This window comes from Haliotis rufescens, unplaced genomic scaffold (genome assembly GCF_023055435.1).
Source record: "Haliotis rufescens isolate VD_foot unplaced genomic scaffold, xgHalRufe1.0.p SCAF_97, whole genome shotgun sequence".
Classification (NCBI taxonomy): domain Eukaryota; kingdom Metazoa; phylum Mollusca; class Gastropoda; order Lepetellida; family Haliotidae; genus Haliotis; species Haliotis rufescens.
Window position 1 is genome coordinate 187,288 of NW_025964391.1, and position 20,055 is coordinate 207,342.

Here is a 20,055-nt window from a genome sequence, read left to right on the forward strand (position 1 = left end):
AAAACATGAAAATAATTTCGAAAACAATATACAATTATTGAAATAACGAGAAAAATGTTCGAAAATGATGCTACCAAAGTGGCAACATTACGCTGTGTGGCTTTTATTAGCCACATCATCCACCAGACTCCACACCCCAACCCACCCACCCACCCACCCACCCTTTCATACAGTTATGATAAATGTTTGCGTCCCCCTCTTTCGCTGTGTTATGTTTTCATGACCCCCCCCCCCCCCCCCCAACCCCCAACCCCACCCCACCCCCCACCCCCACCCCGAAATCTCACCCCACCCCTTCTCATCCCCATTCCAAAACCTAACATAAATAATAACCAGTCCCTTACTCTCATACCTCCAATTACTACTACCCATTTTAGGTACACATACTTATGTGACAGAAAGGAAAGTTAACTATACATAATAAAACAGACCGGTTTTCTTTATGGTGACATTCGCCCCAACTCGTCTGATTCTAGGTATCTATTTGCGTAGCCGCAACAATGCAACAAAACGAAAGAGAAAGGTACTTAAGGAATCCTACTTTCGTTTTGATGACATCACGACGTGTCATTTCAAAATGGCGCTTGTCTTGTGACAATGTCGAGCCGAGAGGAACTCACAACGCGATCTGTTTTAATCACAGGTCTCCCGGGCAATGTTAATGTCTTGGAGTTTGTGAATGCTTACTTATCTCAGATTGGTATCAAGACGTCAGTTGAAACTGTGGACTATGTCGGTGAACCCGAAGAGACCCAGGGCAAGCGCGGATATGTTGTGTTACTTAAATCAAGGATCGGTGAGTAGACTCTGATAGGGAGGTTATATGTAGCCGTAGTTGTTGTGTCACTGTGCATATTGTGTGTATGATAAACTCAATACTGCCGATAACAGGAGTGATTAACAAGCCTCTAGCGACACGCCATTACTAACCCCTCATAACACGGTATGACTCAGCTGTTATTCGATTAACAGTGTGCTGCCATTCATATATTTATCTGATCACGTATTTTTTCTTTCCATTAATCAATATTCATGACAAGATTAAGTTAACATCCATAATCAAGTTACACAGTCTCGTTATAGGCACACACACACACGCACGCACGCACGCACACACACACACACACACACACACATGCACACAATACTTCAGTATTCACCATATTCCAAAAATCCAAAACAAATATATTCCACGATACAGAAAGCAAAAGGAGGATATGTCTGTCTTGCTTAATCAGAGTAATGGCATCGCCAATGACAACACAATGACACAGACATATGTATTTACCTTGTTCATAAATGTATATAATTCTTCTAATAATGAAAATGACGAATACCGAAGCAGTATACCTCTTCTAGTAGATATCTTTTGAAACACCCTATCGACAACCACGCAGCATCCCGTGCATCACGTGTGTATACTAAAACACGTACATAAACAATACAATATAACATCCCACCAGGTATGACCTAAGAGGCACTAAATATAAAATGATATGTGTAACGTCATAGATCAGAATAAGATAAATTAAGACATATACCCACACAATGTTTAATGTTTAATTCGCCCATACACACACACCATATCCCTCCCTCTCTACATACACACACACACCACCAACACCACCACCACCACAACTAACAACCCCATCCCCAAACACACATACACACACGCGCGCGCACACGTACACGCACACACAAGCGCCATTGGAACATTTGATGAATTAATGTACAAGGAGTTTAACATCTATTAAATATCTGCTGCATGTGTGTCAGTGCGGATGTCTTGTGTATGTAATGCATTTACGACCCGGTCGCTTAATTCATAAGATAAGCTATCTCCGGTACGTAGCTTTTTATAGACACAGCGACGCCACTCAAATGGGACACAGTGAAGCCCGGGTGTTTGTAAGGGGTAAGTGTTATATCACTTGATGTCAGGCATTGCTTCACTCACGGGGTAGATCTCATTCGTGACCAGCTCGTGTTATTCCGGGACAAGCCGAATAGCGACTCGTGTCCATTTATGCGACCGGGTTCCGTCTTACCGCAAACGGCATACCCAAAATAATTGTCAACTCGTTGCGTCATGGTTCACATATATTTTCACATATATCATATATATTTCAGATGCAATTTAAAGCACATCGGGACATACGGAATTATACAGTATGATTGAACACATTTAACTTTGTCTGGGGTATATTTTTAGATGTAATGTCAAAATTGATATGTAAAATCAAAAATTATTCCTGAGGGATTCTTTGACGAATAACTCTAAGTCATACGAGCATTCTGATTGGTTTGTTGTATTTTCGCATATAACATTCATCGATAGGGGGACGAGACTTCTTGCAGGTTACGGAAGTGGTGACGAATGGGGGTATATCTATGAACGCCTCCAATCCTGACTGACATGTGTAATTCCCGTTCAATTGTGACCCGTCTGGAAGGATTTAATTTTGGCGAATGAACATCAGAACTACTTCAGACAAGAACGATAACTCTATTTCTGTTTTAGTCCAGTAGCATTCCCCTATTGCTGTTTTAAAAACAAATTAAACTGAATTAAGTTTGGAAAGCCAAACAGATCGTCAGACATAAAACTCAATGGAAAAGCAACTTGCTGTCAATTGAGCCGTAAACTGAATGCAAGCAAGCGCACGTGAGTGGATTTCATTCTCTCGCCATGCATTGATTGTAACTGCGGAAACGACGCCATGCATTTTTTCATTTTTATCAAAGTACCCATTCCCTTACGTGCATTTACACAAAAAACTTACAATTAACTTTTCGTATTTGATCCATGGTCATTATTTTATCAAATGGATCCTTCGATTTATATTCTTTGTCCTGACAATCCAAAATGCTTGCTGAATACACACACAAAATTCGTGGTAAAATTGAAATTAAAATAGTATAGTGTGTGTCTGTCTGTCTGTCTGTGTGTCTGTCTGTCTGTCTCTGTGTGTCTGTCTGTCTCTGTGTGTGTGTGTGACTGTCTGTCTGTGTGTGTGTGTGTGTGTGTGTGTGTGTGTGTGTGTGTGTGTGTGTGTGTGTGTGTGTGTGTGTGTGTGTGTGTGTGTGTGTGTGTGTGTGTGTGTGTGTGTGTGTGTGTGTGTGTGTGTCAGTATATTATGTGCTTAGAGACAAATCTAAAGGTATCTCGACCAACGTACCCGTGTGTCATCAAAACAAATCAAACCTAGCTTGTTTTATGTTAACTGACACTGTACATAGTACAAGTCTTTCTGTAACATCTTGGTACAAGTTTATCAACGTTGAATCACTGATTGGACGAAAAGTGACCTGTTCTCGTTGTCCCATCGCACAGGTGCACGCAAGATACTGGCCGAGCACCTGATGTCAGAGTGTAGGTATGAGGGAGGCGTGTCGACAATATCGGCGGTGAGGTGTCCCGACGAGCTCATACCCGAACCTTGGCTGGAAGATCCTCCACGTTACATCACGGTAATGATAACTCTTATATTTGAAAAAATAGAACTGTCATGAAAAATACTTTGAGATCAGTGATTAAATGTGTAGCAATTTCAGTCGTAACGTTTGTACGTATGACAACAATATCCCTGATATTTTCAGGACAAAACAATATTTCATTGGGACAAAATGTCAACATTTAGGAACTTTGTTTGAAAAATATATGTGTTTAATTAACCATTATGTGAAATGAATAAGTTGATATCGTAATGAAGCTTTTATGTTAAACTGGACCAGACACCTAATATCAAGGAAGAAGGTCCACCATGTCACTCAAACAGCCCCCAACCTTCAGAAGATATAAGAACTGATGAACAGAAGCCCCTAGCAAGACACGATCCTGTGCACGCAACGCTTGCCCCTGCACAACCCCAACATACTGATGTCCAGACCGTGAGCGTCACTGAGCAGGAAATAAGTTCAAGCCCAGTTTCCGATTTTCTAATACCATCACATGCTCAAACACCCCCAACTTCCCAAAAGCAAATAACGAAATCGCAACAATCCAAAGGGGACAGCCAATTATCAAACAATCAAGACCAATCTCCCTCTTCCCAGGTATCTCCAGGCCATGGATCAAATTCCCCATATCAGACACCTGGTAGTGGGTATCTGGCGCATCTGCCAACTAGAGATCATCCGACTGCTGCCCAATCCTCTCAGGTATCTCCAGAGACACCTAGAATTCCCCAAGACCCACAACAGAATGACCAGGGACCCAGAAATCAAGGGCCACAGGACGCTCTTCAACACATGATCCCAACAGGAGAACCTGGTGGATCTCCAAGACTGCAACATGTCGAATTTACACAGAACATGCATCAAGGACCTGCTCGACAGATGCACCCAGTAAGTTCTCAGCAGAACATCCAGACAGGCTTTCCTGAGACATATCCACATCCTGAAACTGTACAGCCATACTATTATGCCCCTTGGAATCTCCCACAACACCCACAACACCCACAACACCCGCAACACCCACAACACCCGCAACACCCACAACACCCGCAACACCTACAACACCCGCAACACCCGCAACACCCGCAACACCCGCAACACCCGCAACACCCGCAACACCTACAACACCCACAACACCCGCAATATCCTCAAGCAACTGGACACCCTCAATATGGCAATCCTGGGAGAATTCCACAACCAGATCCAAATAACTTTTTCCCATACCCACGTGGGACCTATCCACCACACCAACCACATCCAACACAGGGTCAGCACTACCAATTTCCAATACAAGGTGAACCATACCAAAATCCAACACCAGGTCAACCACACCAACATCCAAATCAACCCCAGGCATACCATCATCCACCACTCCAACCATACTATCAAGAACCCTATCAACCAGCTGAACAATATCCACCAGGAAGCTACCAAGGAGCTCAAAACTATCCACAAGGACGCCAAATGCATCCACAGGGTGCGCCTTCTCCCCACCAATTGTTTGGGGCACATCTCCAAGAGCAGACAATACCCAATCAACAACGATCTGCCTCTGAACACCCAGGTCCCCAACCTATCCAGGACTCACACAAACAGGATGAACTGAAGCGTAGAGGTATGGTATATCTGGCTCAATTATTTCGAGAGTTCCACTGGATATATCTATGTTATACCAGATACAAAAGTTAAAAGATATTGATGTCACAGAATGAAATGAACACCATCTTCCACAATTTAGATATCTCGATCAAGGAACGCACAATACACATAAGAATATAATGATCGAATGTAATATCTTTCCGATATATGCGCATATGTATTTTAGCAATTCTCAATGTTGATTGGTCAATTGAAGTCATATGTCGTCACAGTGCTAGACTGTTGAAAAATACACACGACGTCATCCATTGTTCATGACGTCACAAATCGATTACATTACGTAAGGCTGCCTTCATTTTTCTTCACTTTCTCTCATAAAATGTCAATGAATAATACATAGGGCTCTACCTACCCTTAACTCAGAAGTACTGATGATCTGTCCCTCGTGAATGGATGGTGCAGGTCCTTCACGAAATGCTCGGGATAAACATCATTCATTTACTCGAGACAGATCAGCAGTAATTCGTCGTAGCTTGTTGTCTAAAGAGTTCTGAGTTGTATACTGATATTGAAGACCATCCTTGGTTTGACCATATATGATTTGAGGCCTTCATAGCATTACAACTAAGTATTGTAAACCCCTGAAAGAAATTAGTTTGCCACATGCTTACATGGTGTTTTCCAGCTACTGTGACCCATCTGAAATTTTGGTTTTCGAAATATTTACAATTAAATTATTCATGCATATGTTAATCATTTCATTAATAGCCACACCAGAGGACTGTCCCACTATCCTGGAAGTGAAAGGTATACTGCCCTCCACGACTGAGGATAGTGTGAAGCTGTATTTTGAAAATAGGCGGAGAAGTGGTGGAGGAGAGGTGGTTAAGGTGGATATGAAGAAGGGGAAGAACAAGGCTCTGGTCTTCTTCAAAGATCCTGAAAGTAGGTTTCTGTGTATACTTTTAAAAGTTCGTATTAACACTTGGTAGTAATAACACTCGGAACCCCATCTACATAAAACAATACTACAGTGACAGGAAAATTAGTCCCTTGGATTTGATAATTAGTAATATGGAAATAACGGAGGCCATCGTTTTTTTAGCTGCAGAACGTATCCTCAAAATGAAATCCCATCTGATTAACAAACAACGTGTGGAGGTTTTGGCTTACACAGAACCCTCCTGCCATACGTCCGCTGCTGCTGCTGCTGCTGCTGCTGCTGCTGCTGATGATGATGATGATGATGATGACGATGATGAAGACGATGTTGATGATGACAAACAAGAACAGAGCACTATTGAAGTCCGGGGATTTAAACCTAATACAAACCCTGAAACTCTGGAACTTTACTTTGAAAACACTAATAGAAGTGGAGGCGGGACGGTGACAGGAAATGAAAGGAAGGATGATGTCATCTTCATTACGTTTGAGTCTCCAGAAGGTAATTTTGACTCCTATGTTTTTGTATTACATAATTGACGATGTTAAATGATTTCCGATGTTAGTTTACAGAGAATAAACTGAAGGTGAGGTGAATTGTGGTTAAATAGTACGTGTGTGTATGTGTATGTGTATGTGTGTGTGTGTGTGTGCGTGTGCGTGTGTGTGTGTGGCTGTGTGTGTGTGTGTGTGTGTGTGTGTGTGTGTGTGGCTGTGTGTGGCTGTGTGTGTGTGTGTGTGTGTGTGTGTGTGTGTGTGTGTGTGTGTGTGTGTGTGTGTGTGTGTGTGTGTGTGTGTGTGTGTGTGTGTGTGTGTGTGTGTGTGTGTGTGTGTCTTTGAGAGTATGTGTATACATTGTGTATTTTGTGAATGTGAACGTCAGTTCATGTATGTTTTGTATCTTTCATTGTAATGCGTCGGGGAAACGAACCACACACCTCTGAGGACAGACCAGAGATTCAATTGAAGTCATTCCCAGACACATGCATATTATCCAAGCAGAGTCTGTTATGGGTCTGTAATGTAAAGCATGAGCTGTAATGAAGTGTTTAATGCAATCATTGCACTATTTTCAATTTTTATAACATGATTAAACAGAGGTCACACACTAATGGTCTTATCTAATAAAACAATTATATCATCTTGTTTTACAAATTCATTATTTCTGTGTTCAGTGGTCCAAAAAGTACTGAAAAGGAAACACAAGGTCGATGGAGCAAATCTGACACTAAAGTTACATCGCCCAATACCTTGCTACAAGAACAGGTTTCTTGTGACTGGCGTAAGCAGCTCAACTGTCAAGGAGAACTTAATTTTCTTTATGGAAGCACGGGCACAGGGAAGCAACGTTACTGAAGTCCTGTATGGGGAAGAGCCCGGGAAAGCATTGGTAACTTTTGAGGATCACAATTTCCCTGGTAAGAGATAACACTATACATAGTGTAGCGCAGCTACGTATAATCTACAAGAACTACATGTAGTTAGTCGTGTGGTGAGTCTGCCTGGATTAGCAAAGAAATTGAATTTGGCCAAGAAGTTTTACTTAAGCTTCGGGTATGTCGATGTTCTTATCTGATCTGATACTGTTCAGTTCTAATTCAAATAGCATCTTCGCTTCCAATGATTTACCCACTTTTTTACCAAATATAAAGAGTCCAGTGAAACCGTCTCATCTGTTTCATATCAAGATCTATACTTAAAGATTCGGAGTAACTATCCAAGACTGTATGACAAGGATGACTTCCATTTTTCAATAGTCAAATAGCAGTTCCATCCCTTGGGGTCTGCATTTCATAAACTTTGAGGTACAATCAAGCATGCTCCTTCTATGACGATTTCATACAACGCTTACTTAAATGTCCTTTGATCTGGCTTATATTTCAACATTCACGGCTTCAATAAAGTTTTCAAAACGTTTTAAAGTAAACACATGGAGGACAAGAATAATGTTCGATGCCGTTTGCAAGGTTACTTTACCGTATGTTCCCTTGGTTATTTTTTAGATGAACAATCTATGAATGAATATTGCCTTTGCAATATTTTGTTCTACCGGTGCCACCGGTAGGGCATTATACGCTCACCTTTTCGCGAACAGGGGGCACGGGGGGCTCAGTCGTCTAAGGCGCCGCGATTCGCTGTGCAGAATTGCATCTTTGGGCACGCCAGAAACCTATGATTGTGGGTTCGAATCCCGGTTCACTCCGATTATTTTTCTAGGTTTGTCAGCACCATATTAATGCTCGTGGTTTTCACCGAAGTGGTAAACGTCCGAGACCTGCATCACTTCTAGCTTTCCTCCCACATTTAGCTGACACGCCGCGATATAACAGTAATCCTGTTTAAGCTGCGTTAAACCCAGCTTACTCACTCAATATTCGCGAACACCTGGTATCATCACTATTTGGTAGTGATTCATAAGCACATGCTTATAAGATCGTACAATCGACTCTGCTTGCAGCAAAGGTTCCTTATAATATGGGAATGAATTTGTGAGAATTATTATGATTAAGGAAATGGTTTTATGTAGTTTTCTTTATTTGATTTCTTGTGTTAATGGAATGGAATTTGTCGCTTGTATTTATCCATGTCATTGTAACATTGAAGTGATTCATACAACTGATGCTCACCTAGTTTTGTTCAAATTAAGACGAAAGCTCATGTTTTCCCTTTTTCGTTATTACAACACTTTTCTAACATCGTTATAAGTGTAACAGGTTACACTAATTTCTGTACCTGAGGAGAAAATCTGTGAGGGGGTTTAACGTCGCGTTCACGATTATGACATTCTTATAACAACGTGCATGCACGTGTGTGTGTGTGCATGTGCGCGTGCGTGCGTGTGTGTGTTTGTACGAGTTCAGACTGATGTCAGTTTTATAGTGCTAGCCAACTGATATACCATGCCGCAGTTTAACATGGATACCCTACTCAGAAACAAGATACTTACTTCGAGCCGACCAGTTCTTGATTTAACCAGGCAGGGTAACAACAAGCACCATCTTTTGTTATGATGCGCCTTGCTGGTAGACACTGTCCACGAGACCAAGAGACAGGTTAAAGATGAAAATAGATATACTCACACGCAAAAGAAAACGCAAGTTTCAACAGTAAAGACAAGAATAACTAATAGGGCCAGATTGACAAAAAATTGACTGAAGACAGTTTAATGGATTAAAAAGCAGATGACATAATTGGGTTTTTTTCAAATGTTAAGGGCTTACACAGTTTCGGGTCAATACCCAAAGTGTCAGTCAATACCTGGTGTGACCACCATTAGCATTGATCACTGCCACACATCTCCTGTACATTGAGTGGATCAGACGATTTGTGAAGGCCCTAGGGATCATCAAGCACACATCCAGAGCAGCTGTGCGTAGTTCCTCGGCAGTTGTAGGGACTGGGCGCACGTTGTGCAGACGCCTTTGAACCTCATCCCACAAGTGTTCGATGGGGTTCAGATCAGGGCTGAGGGCTGGCCTCGGTAGAACACGGATGTTGTGTTGTTGCAGAAAGGCCATGGTAGCTCTGGCAACATGAGGACGAGCGTTGTCCTGCTGGAAAATGTGTTGTTAATGTTGTGCAAAAAATGGAACAACGAGGGGTCTGATCACCGCTGAGCAGTGACGCCGTGTCCCCGACCTTGACCAGCATTCAGAAAGCACATGGGCCCAAGTCTCGCATTAAGTCCAATCCCTGCCCATATCATGACGCTAGGTCTACCCCATGGATCCCTTTCCACAACGTTTCTGTCAGCGAAACGATCACCTCGACGCCTCCAAATTCTGACTCTTCCGTCTGTATGGGAGACACAAAAGCGACTTTCATCAGAGAAAATGACACGCCTCCACTCACGATGACGCCAATTGTGATGACCCTGTGCCCACTGAAGTCGTGCTTGTCGATGCCGTGGTTGGAGAACAGGACGACGTGCTGGTCGGCGACATCTGAGGTTGTTGGAACGGAGACGTTGGATCACAGTGTGCCTGCTAATGTGTCGATAATGTGTTCCTATGGTCTCTCGAGCAGTTTCACTTGCAGTTAGGAACGGATGTCGCTGGTGTTGACGGGTAATCTGCCGATCTTGTCGAGGTGTGATGACCCTAGGACGACCGTTCCGAAGAAGGTCATCTGTGGTCTGTGTTGCATTGTATAGATGCAGGAGACGGTAAATTGTGGTTATGTTAACGTTGAAATGAGGGGCAACATATTGGACAGACTCTCCAGCTTCCAAACGTCCGATAGCCTGGTTTCTCTGAATTTGAGTTAGGCGTGGCATTGTTGACCAAGGAGTGATAGGTCCAAGAATCGGCCACAGTTTTATACCTACTACACTTCGTGACAGTTCGTGCATTTTCGATTTTGCGAGAAATGGGTGCATGATACCCACATATTCATTGAAATGGTGCGTTTTGGCAATTCGTTTTGTATGTGGCGTTTTCACTCGGGGCTTCCAAACTGCAAACAAAACTATTGATAACACCATCAGGCTTCACTACATGATAAAACTCGTATCAATATATTGTTCCGTGTTTGTTACCTATTTGCTTAAAACCACTTGCGTGTCGTTTGCGTGTGAGTATAGATTATGAAACGTTTAAATGAACATCAATCTATCTACAGGTGTCAACAAAATTCTATCGGTATCGTTTGATAGTAATTAACAAGTATAGCTTCCTTATCATCTCACTTTTCAGACTTCGAAAGATTGCAACAAGATTGCAGGAGAAGGAAGCTTGAAGGACAACACATCGTGGTTCATAAAGTACCTGTATGTGACAGTGTGGTTGTAAGGGGACTAAAGGCAGAGTCGACTGAAGACACTGTGCAATTATACTTTGAAAATAAAAGATCTGGCAACACCGATGGAATCCCAGCTACAGCCTCCTTGCACAATGGTGATGAGTATTGCATTGTCAAGTTTGAGGATTATAGAGGTAATTTAAATTTCATCTGTTCGATGCAGTGAGTGAATTCGTATGGTTTAACGTAACTTTGGGAATCTTTTTAGTTATGTCTCTGCGTGTCAGCTTTATGTATTTATGTGTTATGACTTTCAAACATCTCGTACATGTATTATATGAAATGTTGATAGTGAAGCGAATGCTTGGAGTCCTCTGAGTGTTATAAATGATTGCAGTCCTATCCATATCTTGACTGTTTACAAAGCGTGAAGATCCAGGTAAGAATAGGTCTTCAGCAACCCATGCTTGCCGTAAAAGGCGACTATGCTTGTCGTAAAAGACGATTAACGTGATCGGGTGGTTAGGCTCGCTGACTTGGTTGATGCATGTCATAGTATCCCAATTTCGCCAATCACTGGATTGTCTGGTCCAGATTCGTTTATTTACAGACCGCCGTCATGTAGTTGGAGTGCTGAGTGCAACTTGATTGTTTACTTTCTTGTATTCTCTAAGCTTATGTCATTGCAAAATAATGCCAACTTTGGCGTGAGACTCGATGTCTGATATTCTTGTGGAGAAAAAAACACTATTCATAATCTCTGTATCACGGCGTGTCAGCTCAAAGCCGGACGTGGTGTAGGTCTCGGGTCGACCTGGATTCGAACCCATAACCATATGTTTCTGGGGTGCCAAAGGGACGCAAAACTGCCCAGCGAATTGCGGTGCCTGAGTCGATTGCGACATCCGTACTCTCATATGGTATAGGTAGAATTGGTAGGTGTAATAAAATATGCATGTTCTGACACCTTTCCAACAACTTGGGCCATGGCGTGTATATATCAGCAACTACCCCCACCCGATACCCTGCTGTGTCATCAAAGTTCAATGTAACTGAACTTTTGCTGCATCATCAACAAAATCACATATATTTCATTTATTGATCTAACATCAGTCTGAAATCAGATGAATATGTGTTTTCTGGTTTCAGCCATAGATAAAATCCTTCCAAAGCAACACACGATTGATGGTGCAAAACTGACTGTGACGCTTTACATGGAATGTCTTGGACTAGGCAGTGAGGATACGGATGGATCTTGGTACACACAACCAAAACCATTTACTGTTCAAAACCTTGACGAAACCAAATGTAGGTTTCTGCAAAACTCAAAGACCGATGAGGAGGAGCTGAAACGGGGACTGAAAGAGCGACATGCCGAAATTATATGGGTCTCTCTCTTTTCTGCTACGATGACATGCACGCTCAACAAGGATGCCCCAAATGCTGTCAAGCTAGCAAAATCTTGGAAAAAAGACACAGAGGACTTTCTGAAAGGTTTTATTGATCACTTTAAAACTGAAGAATTTACAACCCTTGAACAGATGTGGGGGGATGTGAAGAAGAATGTGACCGATATCGCCAAGTCAAAGTTTGTTCTCGTGAAAACGTCTGATGCAGAACATAAGGTCACAGTAGTCGGTCATGCCACAGAGGTACATCAAGTCGCTACCAAAGTGAGGGAAACTGTAGAAGGCGTAGAGAACGAATTCAGAAGAAAACAGAAGGAGATTACTGAGCCGATCAAAACTTTGAAGCCACTTCAGCTCCAGCTCCTTATGATGGATGGCTATGTAGCAGATATTGAGAAGCGGTATCCTACAGATTTGAACGTGACTGTCAATGTCGAACATAACGAGATGATTTTCAAAGGTCAAGTGAACGAAATCAACGAGTGTAAAGTTTTAATGTATGAAAGATGTACGAGTTACAGTTCACACAGACTTACACTTTCCCAGGGACTGGTTTCCTTTCTAGATCAAAAGGACGTGAAGGCTATGGTCATGAACAAACTGAAGGATAAGAAGATCACTGGAGTATGGGATATTGAAAGCAAAAATGAAACTGTAATTGTCATGGCAACGACAGAAGAAAATGGTGCTGCTCTAGGGCGAACGCTCAAAGAGATGATCGTAGAGCATCGTGAGCCAATTGATGAAGAAAATACCTCCCTTCTGTCTTCTGACAAGTGGGCAGCCTTTCAAAAAGCAGCAGTGGCGAGATATGGCAGTTTTGTGAGTCTAAACAATGACCGGAAGGCCTCCCATGTTGTAATTGTCACCTTTGACAACACAATTAATGAAATCAAAGAGGAGGTTCGCAACTTTATCCTACAGAACTCGGTGTATAGGCAGATAGTGAAAATGCCAAGCCCAGTCTACAGATTCCTTCGTGTCTATAGAGAAAGCGAGCTCAATGATATCAGCCATGCCATGGTGAAACACAGTGGCAAACTGGACTACAAATCGACAGCACAACAGATAACAGTGAGTGGCTGCCAGGAGGCCCTTACCAACGCTGTGCAGGATTTGACAAGTCTTGCAAGGAAAGTCATTAATAAGAAACACACCCTCAGGAAGTCTGGGATCGGAAGGTTCATCAATTCTGAGAATGGGAAGAAAGGCATTGGCTCAACAGAGAAAGAGAGTCAATGTATCATAGAAACGTCATTTGATGAATCAGTCAAAGTAAGAGTCGAAACGATTGGCGTAATACCTGCCTCAGTCTCTTCTTCACCACGGGGTAGAAACCCAACTGGGACCAGAGTTATCGCTAGCTGTGACATAGACTCGAAAAGAAGGATTGATGTTGTCATAGGTGACATCACAGCTATGGAGGTTGACGTCATCGTCAATGCAGCTAACAACAGGTTAGATCACATTGGAGGATTGGCAAAAGCCATAGCAAATAAGGGTATGTATATTGTATTTATTTAATGCTTTTATAATGTATATTTGTTGTGATAGGACATGATTAATTCAACCTTACAAACAACTTGTTGTGATTCTGTCAATATACACAACCAGATAACAATACCTGGCAATTTCAAGGATTCCTACATCTTTACATCGAGTTTACAATAAACATCATGTTATCAGGTGGACCTACAATTCAACGGGAGAGTGATGAATACACTAAGAACAAGGCTTTGAGAGCAGGGGATGTTGTAACTACTGGTGCAGGACGTCTCCCCTGTAAAATGGTTGCCCATGCCGTCGGTCCGTGTTGGTCTGGTGGTCATGCTGGGGAGGAAGGAGACCTGAAAGATGCCATCATGTTAAGCATGGAGAAGACAGACAGACATGGATACAAGTCTATTGCGTTACCTGCCCTTAGTGCTGGAATATTTCGATACCCAGGCAATCTTGCTACAAGGTTAGATCAAGACTGAATGGTGTCGTCTAGACTTGTGTCTTTACAAAGTGTACCTCACAAATGCATTATGTCTAAAACAACGTCACGAAATGCCTTTTAGTTTGTTCAATTAACTGAAATAGAGAATATTTCAAAACGTTTGACATGTATGTTGTTGGAGTGAGTAAGTGAGTGAGTGATGTGGGTTTACGCCACTTTGATATTCCAGGTATATCATTTATGTGCTTAGGAACGTTCAGGTGAATGAGATATGCATTCATGTCAATAAAGTCGTGTATGTCATTCGTATATGATACTAACGTTCATCAACCAAGTCAAATCAACCTTGCCATCAACTGGAAACGTTGAACTCATTGAAATCCTCAAGTGTATGTTAGTCTCGTAAATGAGAAACCACATTTTAACTCATATGCACATACTATTCTAATGCTATTTTTATAACAAATAATAAGTAAATATGCACACGAATGGTGTGTTTTCGGGACTCTTTTGCAGGAACATCTAACTACAGTCAATATCTGATGTATCAATATTCTTATTTCTAGATGATTAGTTTTATGTCTCTTTTCAGGCACATTGTTGAGGCCATTAAGAAATTCTTCACTCTGGAGAGTCCAAACAGCAGCGTGACGAATGTGTACCTGATTGACATGAGCGGGAAAACCACCCAGCTGTTTGCCGAGGCTCTACAGTTCGTGTTTAGTGATCGAAGAGTGGCGCTGACACAGAGCAACAATACAACTGATTCACGCCTTCCAATAGCTTCAAAACCCAAACCAGTCACTGGTGGTGTCGGTAAATATTTTTTGGAGTTGTTCGAAGCTTAAGATATGTAATATAACATGAGAGCTCTTTTTCTAGGGGTCTAGTTGATACAGCGTCTTTCCAGAGTGCGTATGGTCGGTGGTTCAATCCCCTGGTGTTTCATACCTAAAGACGTTAAAAGATGGTACTTGTTGTTACCATGCATGGTGCTCAGCATTTTGGGAATAAAACAAGGACTGTTCAGCCTGGAGTCAGTATACTGTGCCTGAGTGGGGTCTTCATGATACACGCCAGCATGTTATCTCAATCAATCAATCAATCTTTATTCATGGTACTTATGTGGCCAAAGGCCTATAGTACAATGTGTGGGGCGTGTTCCACATTCATACATTTTCTTAGTGTCATGGCATGATAAATGAACATTGATAGATTTCTAATAGTTTCTGTACAATCACAAGTCATTACTTTACAAAATTTGTTACCGTTTGGGTTGCGGTAGAAATAGTTATTTAGATATTTTGCTCTTAAATCTTCATACACTGGACATACACATAAAAAGTGATATTCATCTTCAGTACAATCAGTTTTACAAATCCTACAAAGTCTGTGTTCTCTTGCAATACCTTCATATCTGCCTGTTTCAATAAATAGATCATGTGAGCCACAACGGAATCGAGAAAGAGCTGTTCTAAACTTATGTAAATTTACACTTAATAGATAAGGTTCTAGTATAATAGTAGTCTTAAATGTAGTGGTTTGCTTTTCTAGAACTGGACAAAGAACAATGCCATTTTTGAATGTACATATCTTTTAAAGTCTGTGTTATCTCAGTTGCCTAGCACTATAAAATGGGCATTAGTCCAGACTAGTACCGGCAGCTACGAACAGATGCATACCCATAGCTGTATAAGCGCAATAATCTAGAAGACTAAACCTCATTTCACCACACCCCCTCTTTCTCTCTCAACCATGAGTTATTTAACTGTTGAGTTACTTGGGCTTTTTAAAGCTGTTTTTGACGGTATTCAGTGTTTAATAATTACACCTACGAGCATAGTCACGGTTCTGGCAACCCAAGGTTGTCTTTATGAGTTACCTTCACTTAGAATGTGCACACAAGTCAGTGTTTGTGGCACTCAGGGTGCTTACAGACAATTCCCTGTCTGACATCATGTTACTTGAATATTGATTTGATTAGTACATGGTGGCTGTGTTTCTTTCTCTCACAAGGTGTCCTTCCAACTCAAGGACAAAAAGCATCTTCACACAGCAAAGTGACAATTGTCAAAGGCGAAATTGCGAAACAAAAAGTAAGTATGGTATATTAAGTGCTAAGCTGTGTAATATGATGATCTCTCTGTCTTGTGTAGTGCGTGTCTTTCAATTGCAATGCTTTTCGAAATGTATTAGAGTCTTAAATGGATGATGAAGTGAAGGAACAGTAATACGAGTACTCATGTTGGAACTACATTAAGCTTTCCTAATCAGTATAAACGGTTATACTATTGTGTTGCTATTGAAGGTCAACCAAGATGTTATCTGATCATTGAAATTGTAGATATACACAGAAACACGCCCGAGCACCTTCTTTTTTATTTCATATTATCGCAGTCTCAAAGTTTTTGTAATCAGCAAGCATTTTCAATAGGCTGATGCTATCATAAACTCAACGTCCAACAACCTTGATCTTAACAACGGAGCTGTGTCCAAGTCGATCCTGAAAGCTGCAGGGAACACAATACAGGATGAGCTGTCAGTGAAGTATCCCCAAGGAATAAAGCCGGGAGATGTTGCTGTCAGTTCTGGAGGAAACTTGGGATGTCGTGTGTATCATGCCTGTCTGTCCACTGCAAGTGCCTCTAGTTCTGATGTAAGTTAACCCAGTTATTTTTGTATCTCTGAATCAGAAGCGTCTTTTGTAACCAACAATTCAGCCGTTTTGGTTTATTAGCCTGAACAAGTTAAGTGAGCTTATGCCGTGTCCTGTTTGACCAGTGTCTATCATTCGTCGTCCGTCGTAAACATCTTCTCCTTGGAAACCCTTCCAGTGAAACTGAACTTTCATGCTTCTTCCCACCAATGACAGCCCAATTTGTTCAAGACCTAATCTGATTTTCACTATGGCCGTCTCGTTAGCCATATTGGCAGAGCTATTTTTGGCCATTATTCAGACATGTTCTTTCATAATAAAATGAAATTTGGTACATGTGTAGTTATCGGTGGTGCTCCACACATTCAAAACTTTGATCCTATTTTTTACACTTTGACCGTGCCTGTAAATTCGTAAAGCTCGTAAAGCTTCACACTTGAAACATCATCTCCTCAGTGACCACAACCCCAATGGGGCTAAAATGTCACATACCTGTTCCTAAAAATGATGACACCCCAATTTTTTCAAGAGGCTCGAATCCTATCTGACACAGCAACCATATCAAGAATCTATTTGTGGACATTCATGAAAGATGGTATTTGTTTAGATGGTATGTATTTTTCTCCATATTGCCTTTCCCCTGAACAGGTACTTCAGAATATCATTCTGAAGTGTTTGCAAACAGCTTCTGATGACGGATGCCGAACCATTGCCTTCCCAGCACTAGGCACAGGGAACCTTGGCTATGCACCTGACTTCGTGGCTCAGACTATGTACACAGTTGTCAATAACTTTCAAGAGAGAAGCACCGCACTGGAAGAAGTTCGAGTAGTGATTTATCCATCAGACAAACAAGTCATCCAGGTAAGAGATAACACATAATTACACAGCGTTATTATTATTATTATTATTATTATTATTATTATTTTTATTTTTATTTTTATTTTTTTTATTATAGTGTATGTTAAAATTGATTTTTCGATGGAGCAATATGCAATGTGTGTCAAGGACACATTCGTCTGAAGCTTCTAGATGGTCATAGAAAGGGAAACATTTTTTTGACGGTTGCAAGTTTGACTTAACTGCTCAGAAACTTGAATACATGTATGTATCATTCCAAACTGACTTTTGCGTGAGATGTAGTATGGGTGTGATCAAACATATTTCCATGTGTTAGAAAACAACACCTGATGACAAATGACGAACCATTGCATTACAGTTGCAAAGGAGATAAGGCTGTAATTGCATTGTATCACAACGCTTTGCGTGTCATTGTAACGCTTTGTATGTCGTTGTGAGTTTGTGACGTCACCAGTTACCATAAAAAAGGTCGAAGATTCATGCGGGATGTCCTGATAGAATCTCACACTCATACTGTTATCAAAAGACACTCGATGGAGATAATTAATCTTAAACAAGGAAAATATTTTATTTTGTGTTATTTCTGTACTCAAAGAGTATGTATGTGTTTTCTTTTTCAATCCTTCACGAAGGCCTTTGAAAAGTATAAAAGACAAATGGAGACAGGAGAGATAACTGAGCCAGCAGTTGTGGTAAAGGATCGCCGTTCTTTCTTTGAACAAGTGAACACTGAAGGTATGCTGAGAGTTTTGTTTTCTGTGTTGAGGGAAACCATTTCTTGTTCTTTTGTTGAAATAGGGACAGTATCTCGTTCATTAAATTGTTCAGTTATATTTGAATACATACATTTTAACTTGTATTGAAGATTCATGGGTATCCGAGACTGAATCGGACGGACTTCAGATTGGACGGCTCAACGTTCAGATCAAACAAGGGGACATAACCAAGGAGGACGCTGACTGCATCGTCAACAGTACAAACCCTGAGCTGGACCTACAAAGAGGTGAAAAAAGAGCGGGTTGACGCTGTAGATCAGTAGTAGTTTGTATTGCTTGTTACCGTTAAACTGTTAGAAGGATGTCTCGCTTTATAATACAGCTGTGATGTGTTCAGTTGTGAAAACCGTTTAGTAATACTGCAATGAAACTGAAACGTCTTGGAATCTGAAGACGTGTCGGGCCATGGTATAACTTGTTTATGGTATAGAACTGAAAACAAATTAAACATTCAATTTCGTAATCGTCTTCTCAGGAATCTGAAACACTGATATAAAATGTACAACTATAGTTGGAGTCAGATTGCAGATTGCATTCGGCTCGTGACCGGGATATGTTTGTGAGATGTTTGCATGTGTTTTTGAGATGTTTGCATGTGTTTGTGATTGGTGCCACCTGCGGGGTAAGATGCGCTCACCTATTCGTCAACACCTTTTATCAACAATAAAACTTGCTTGTATACTCTCTTTTGCCCGGCAGTTAAGCACTGTACAGTGGCTTTACGTAGAGATGTCAATTGTGATTATGGAATTGTTTGTGCATCTTCTATTCAATACCCATCTTAGGGGATGGAATGCAGATTATATACTTAATTTACAAAAAGTTCATGTGTGTTCCCAAATATACCTGTTTGCAACTGTGCCTTGGCGCTATTTCTATATTCCAACTTCTGTCTTTGCGGATGGGATGAAAATTATACACTTATTTAAAAAAAACTTATGTAGAAGATATTTGAAATTGGTGCATGCTATTGTTGAACATCAAATATTCAAATAATTCTTTGTGCTTAAGTATTTCAATACTCAAATCTTTGAGTATTAACAAGCTCCGACGCATGTTGCTCATTTTGAATGTTAAAAAAATATATAACCGTGATATTATTTTATAACTTTATTATAACCTGTTTAGATTTGGGCCTAGTAACAGCACATTCTTTACTGTCTTGTTGCTCCCTAGTAGGGATTGCGGGGTAGACTAGGTCCCAAACAACCTAAAGGGATTGGCGACAAAAGGGATCGGGTAGTCATGACTTGGTTGATTGCGATAGAGTGGGACAATGGTCATAATTTCGATCACTGGATTGTCTGGTCCAGACTTTATTACTTACAGAAGCGCCGTCATATATCTGGTATTTTGAGCTTCGTTAGACAAGAAAAGTCAATAAATGGTGAGCCTATTTGCACATGTTGACATATTGAATATTTACACGATTTTCTGTTCCAGGTGCTGTGTCCGTAGCTATCGCCACAGCATGCGGAAAAGACATGACCTCACAGTGCAAAATGAAAGGTAAGGAACAAGTGCTTGTTTGGAAAAACAATGAGAATCGTTTTACATTCAAAAACAAGTATCATTTGTACCTTGAATGTGTGGTTCAATACAATAAATCAGCTGCGGCTCCTGCAGTAAGTCAGCCATGTTCATACACACAGGTGTGATCAGCTGCGGCTCCTG

General features: G+C 41.1%; 1 protein-coding gene across 1 annotated transcript in view; it reads left to right on the plus strand.

Moving 5' to 3' along the window:
- The first annotated feature begins 577 nt into the window (after nucleotides 1–577).
- Nucleotides 578–20,055, plus strand: part of LOC125377719 (protein mono-ADP-ribosyltransferase PARP14-like) — a 31,083-nt gene continuing 11,605 nt past the window's right edge. The window contains exons 1-16 of the mRNA XM_048391757.1: nucleotides 578–796; nucleotides 3,335–3,471; nucleotides 3,736–5,071; nucleotides 5,824–6,000; nucleotides 6,161–6,499; nucleotides 7,173–7,415; nucleotides 10,692–10,931; nucleotides 11,887–13,647; nucleotides 13,833–14,109; nucleotides 14,681–14,904; nucleotides 16,105–16,184; nucleotides 16,523–16,744; nucleotides 17,393–17,608; nucleotides 18,238–18,340; nucleotides 18,471–18,608; nucleotides 19,825–19,890. Of these exons, the coding sequence (XP_048247714.1) occupies nucleotides 598–796; nucleotides 3,335–3,471; nucleotides 3,736–5,071; nucleotides 5,824–6,000; nucleotides 6,161–6,499; nucleotides 7,173–7,415; nucleotides 10,692–10,931; nucleotides 11,887–13,647; nucleotides 13,833–14,109; nucleotides 14,681–14,904; nucleotides 16,105–16,184; nucleotides 16,523–16,744; nucleotides 17,393–17,608; nucleotides 18,238–18,340; nucleotides 18,471–18,608; nucleotides 19,825–19,890 (5,758 nt within the window). The 5' untranslated portion in view covers nucleotides 578–597. The remainder of the gene's footprint in view (nucleotides 797–3,334; nucleotides 3,472–3,735; nucleotides 5,072–5,823; nucleotides 6,001–6,160; nucleotides 6,500–7,172; nucleotides 7,416–10,691; nucleotides 10,932–11,886; nucleotides 13,648–13,832; nucleotides 14,110–14,680; nucleotides 14,905–16,104; nucleotides 16,185–16,522; nucleotides 16,745–17,392; nucleotides 17,609–18,237; nucleotides 18,341–18,470; nucleotides 18,609–19,824; nucleotides 19,891–20,055) is intronic.